Genomic DNA, 1402 nt, shown 5'->3' on the forward strand with positions numbered 1-1402 from the left:
GCCCGCGGGGATCTGTCGTCCCGTTAGCGGTAACGAGAGCCGGGACTGGGAACTGCCTCCTGCCCTGGTACGTCAGTTAAGGCAAGTGCAGCTGGAGCCAGGAATTGAAGAACGTATTAAAACAGCACAGAACCGGCAGCTGTAAACCGAGTCCTATAAGTTCTTACACTATGTCTCCTTTCTAGGAAAAATGATTTCTGAAGGCAGCTCCTTTGTGAAGGGCGTGGTGCTAGGAGGAGCCTTCTGCATGCTGGTTACCCTCCTCGGCCACATCAAGGTGGGCCACGGGACTAAAGCACACCACCACGAGCATCATCACATCCAGGCTCCCAACAAAGAAGATGTCTTAAACCTTTCGGAGGGTGAACGCATGGAGCTTAGTAAAAGTATCCATGTTTACTGTATCATCCTTGTGAAACCGAAAGATCTGGGGCACTGGGCTGCAGTAAAAGAAACGTGGAGCAAGCACTGTGACAGGGTGGAATTCTACAGCTCTGAAAACGTCAAAGTGTTTGATTCTGTAGCTCTCAACACAAATGATATGTGGGTGATGATGAGAAAAGCTTACAAGATAACATACGAACGCTACAAGGATGAATTCAGCTGGTTCTTCCTGGCATATCCAACAACGTTTGCTATTATTGAAAATCTCAAGTATTTCTTACTGAAAAAAGACCCCTCTCAGCCTTTTTATATAGGCCATACTGTGAAATCCGGTGACCTTGAGTATGTAGATGGTGAGGGAGGAATAGTCTTAAGCATTGAATCACTAAGACGACTCTCCCATGTTCTTGAAGACGCTGACAAGTGTCCAGAGCAGGGAGGTATGATTTGGAAACTTGCTGAGGATAAACAACTAGCCATCTGCCTGAAGTATACTGGAGTGTTTGCCGAAAACGCAGAAGATTCAGAAGGAAAAGATGTCTTTAACACTAAATCAGTCGGTGCTCTGATTAAGGAAGCAATGTCCACTCACCCTCAGCAGGTGGTGGATGGCTGCTGCTCCGACACAGCCATCACGTTCAGCGGACTGGCCCCGAACCACATGCACGTGATGATGTACGGTGTTTACAGGCTGAGGCCCTATGGCCACACATACAATGATGCGCTTGTCTTCCTTCCACCTGCAGGCTCGGACAATGACTGATGTCCCTTCAGAGAAAAACCTGGAACCATGGAGGCAGCTCTTCATGACACACGTTTGTACTGACAGATGTGACTTTTGTATCTGGTGGTACTAGTGTACAATTTTTTTTGCACATCAAGGTTTGGTAAAACTCTTAATTTTAAAAGTGGAAGGAGAACTTTTTTTCTAAATCTTTTATACAGAAATGCTTCTGGCTTTTGACAGTGCTGGAATGAAATGATGAAGTTGTTAATGTTTATGATAAAAGGAAATTAA

The 1402-nt window shown here is 45.5% G+C and overlaps 1 protein-coding gene across 1 annotated transcript; it reads left to right on the forward strand.

Annotated features, from left to right (window-relative positions):
• Positions 1-190: 190 nt before the first annotated feature.
• Positions 191-1156, forward strand: C1GALT1C1 (C1GALT1-specific chaperone 1). Its single transcript, XM_010286186.1, has one exon. It carries the CDS (start codon positions 191-193, stop codon positions 1145-1147), a length of 957 nt encoding a protein of 318 aa, XP_010284488.1. The 3' UTR covers positions 1148-1156.
• The last annotated feature ends 246 nt before the right edge of the window (positions 1157-1402 follow it).

Source organism: Phaethon lepturus, unplaced genomic scaffold, assembly GCF_000687285.1.
Source record: "Phaethon lepturus isolate BGI_N335 unplaced genomic scaffold, ASM68728v1 scaffold51924, whole genome shotgun sequence".
NCBI classification, from domain to species: Eukaryota; Metazoa; Chordata; class Aves; order Phaethontiformes; family Phaethontidae; genus Phaethon; species Phaethon lepturus.

Coding starts and splice junctions, on each gene's coding strand:
- C1GALT1C1 (XM_010286186.1), top strand. CDS start 191: ATGATTTCTGAAGGCAGCTCCTTTGTGAAGGGCGTGGTGCTAGGAGGA.